This window comes from Diceros bicornis, chromosome 16 (genome assembly GCF_020826845.1).
Source record: "Diceros bicornis minor isolate mBicDic1 chromosome 16, mDicBic1.mat.cur, whole genome shotgun sequence".
NCBI lineage: Eukaryota > Metazoa > Chordata > Mammalia > Perissodactyla > Rhinocerotidae > Diceros > Diceros bicornis.
Genome location: NC_080755.1, coordinates 18,792,852 through 18,794,734, shown reverse-complemented (window position 1 = coordinate 18,794,734; position 1,883 = coordinate 18,792,852). Strand labels below are relative to the sequence as shown.

At 59.1% G+C, this 1,883-nt stretch overlaps 1 protein-coding gene across 1 annotated transcript; it reads right to left on the bottom strand.

Annotated features, from left to right (window-relative positions):
* Nucleotides 1–250: 250 nt before the first annotated feature.
* Nucleotides 251–720, bottom strand: LOC131415152 (protein LDOC1-like). The gene has a single exon (XM_058556558.1). The coding sequence runs from the start codon at nt 693–695 to the stop codon at nt 297–299; it is 399 nt and encodes a 132-aa protein (XP_058412541.1). The 5' UTR covers nt 696–720; the 3' UTR covers nt 251–296.
* Nucleotides 721–1,883: the final 1,163 nt, after the last annotated feature.

Below are 1,883 nucleotides of genomic sequence, written 5' to 3'. Positions count from 1 at the left end.
TTGGCCCTGATTTTCAAAGGCGGTCAGCAGCGGTCTTCAGAGCCGGCAGGTGGCAGGGGCGCGACTCTGGGTGGTCCATTCAATCTCTAAGCGGTCCCCTGCCAGTGGCTGGGCGGCTGGCCAGAGTGCAAAGGCAGTGGGGTTGGCAAGAACAGGCGGCGACCAAGCTTCCCAGCCAGGCTCGGGTGCCAGCAGCTGGGAAGTGGAGCGCTCTTTGTGAATCAAAGCCAAGGAGTGCTGGGCTTGTGGCTCGAAGCCGTCCCTCCCGACACAAGGGGTCCCGGCCCGGTTGCTTTCTATCCATTTCTGCCAAAGGCCCGCTTCAGCGCGTCCACGAAGCCCTCGTAATGTGCCAGGATGGGGCTCTCCCTCTCGATGTAGGGGGCTACCCACTCTTCTGCCGCCCCACTGAGGCGACTGATAAGAAATGCCACCTTCAGGGTGTCGTTAGAGAATCTGCCCTCGAAGAACCTCATGTAAGAGGCCGCTTGGATCAAAAACTCGGCCAGCCGGGCGGAGTCGCCTTTAAAGGTTTCGGGAAAAGCCACCGGGCAGGCCGGCGGACGCACCTGGGCCAGCAGGTTGGCTTTCTCACACAGCAGCCGCCGCACCTGGTCCATGAGCTCGTTGTTCTCTCTGCGCAGGGCATGGTTCCGGGTCAGCAGGTCCTGCATCAGGACCGCCAGCGCGTCCATCCCTGTGGCCCCGGCGCGCCCGCTCCGGCTGAGCTCTAGCCCCGCCGAGGCGTCGCCGGAAGTGCGTGTCGGGCTCGGGGGCGGGGCCCGGCGGCGGCGCGGAGCGGCCTCCGCGGACCAGGCCGGGCCTAGGGCCGGGCGCCGGCGGGCAGGGTCGCCGGGACTACTGGCCGGAAAAGCGAGAGCCGGGAGACACGAAGCCGGCGGGCCCGGGAGAGAGGGGGACATCTGAAGCAGACGCGGGCGAAGACGGAGGACAGAGCGCCGCGCTTGGCGGAGGAATCTGATCTCGTGGCAGCGTGCAGAGACTTCCTGAGGGCTCCCTCCGCGGGGCGGCCCGCGGTGCTTAAAGGGAAAGCTACCGACCGGGCAGCAGTGCCTGTCTGTGATGCAGCAGTGCCACTGTTGTTCCGTAGGGTGCCATGTAGTTGTCATGTTTATTGAGTGTTTCGTATTCTTGGCTCTTCACATGCCTAGGGCCTCACAGCTACGAAGAGGCAATTCTTATGAAGCCCTCCGTTCGTCTAGAGTAGAATATCCCGTGGGGCTTCCAACTTGGCAGACAAAGAGCAGCTCTCTTTCATGGAGTGCCTCTCATATGCTGGGCGCCTTACAGAATCTCAGCTAATCCTCCCGACTGTGTGAAGCCCGTGATTTTTTTGTTTCTTGAGGACAAAAGACAGCTCAGAGAGTATACAAACTTAGCAGAACAGTGGGAGAATGCTTCCTGAGTGGCAGGTTTTGAAGATAAACTTCAGGAGGTGGGCAGGATGCATAGGTAGGAGAGGACCATGTCTAGATTAATGCTCTGTGTGTTTATATTAATGAAAGGAACATATACCATCTGGTCCAGTCCAGCCGCCATTTACAGGCGCTGGCTGTGAGCACTACTGCTCTCCTATAATAGGACTGCTCTGACCTTCTTCCTACCTAACCAGGCTCGTATTTTTGTCCACCGGTGTGATATGCTAGCTAAAGAAGACTTCAACTGTGTGTGCGTGACTGCAAGCAGCAGTTCGTTAAGTGACCACCCGCTGCGTGTTGCCTTAACTGAGGGGACAAGCTACCAAGAACCACTTTGAGGCCCTGGCGCTCCAGGTCTTTGTCCCGCTGTATCCAAATTTGAGGCCCTCAGATACTGGCCGGGTAGACTCTCCCATACCAGAACCACCTAAGGTGAAACTGGGT